Raw genomic sequence first — 712 nt, forward strand, 5'->3', positions numbered from 1 at the left:
CGTGGTACCTACGGAAAATGATACGGGGAGCCCCAGGCGCCCGCGTGTCCGGCGGAAGGCGAACGACTTCCTGCATCGTGGTGAGTACTCAGTGTGCGACAGCGAAGAGCACTGGGTTGGCAACCTGACCCGTGCCACAGACTTAGCAGGCAATGAAGTCACGGTGCTGCCACACGTTCGCATCAACAACGTCGTAAAGAAGCAGCTGTTCTACGAGACCACATGCCGTGTGTCGAAGCCCGTCGGGGCCCCCAAGCCGGGTCAAGGAGCCAGTGGCGTTAAAGCTGGAACCTCTAGCTGTCGTGGGATCGACAACAAGCACTGGAACTCTTATTGCACCAATACGCACACCTACGTGCGGGCGCTAACGTCCTACAAAAACCAGATCGCCTGGAGGTTCATCCGAATCAACGCCGCTTGCGTGTGCGTCCTCAGCCGCAACTCATGGAGGCATTGACTGACTTATTGACTGGTGTCTCAGCCAATCCACTGCAGCCTCCTGTCATAAGCCCCGCCCATCCGTTATTAATAATAACAGCCGTACTGCCAACGTCGGTGATCCTAGACTCCGCCCCTTTTCTGATCTCTTTATGACATCGCAACCCAGTCCCCTCCTACCCTACCTCACTCTGTAAATTATTGGTCGTTTAAGTTATGAGGACTGCATGACATATTTATATAGTTTATACAGTCAGAATATATATATATATAT

The 712-nt window shown here is 52.7% G+C and overlaps 1 protein-coding gene across 1 annotated transcript; it reads left to right on the forward strand.

The window, feature by feature from the left end:
- Positions 1-4: 4 nt before the first annotated feature.
- Positions 5-674, forward strand: LOC107735269 (neurotrophin-7; the record flags this gene model as incomplete). Its single annotated transcript, XM_016547010.1, has 1 exon — positions 5-674. A coding segment is annotated over one exon (453 nt), but the record flags the coding sequence as incomplete, so codon positions are not given.
- Positions 675-712: the final 38 nt, after the last annotated feature.

Source organism: Sinocyclocheilus rhinocerous, unplaced genomic scaffold (genome assembly GCF_001515625.1).
Source record: "Sinocyclocheilus rhinocerous isolate Xijiao unplaced genomic scaffold, SAMN03320098_v1.1 C35934279, whole genome shotgun sequence".
In the NCBI taxonomy this organism is placed as follows: domain Eukaryota; kingdom Metazoa; phylum Chordata; class Actinopteri; order Cypriniformes; family Cyprinidae; genus Sinocyclocheilus; species Sinocyclocheilus rhinocerous.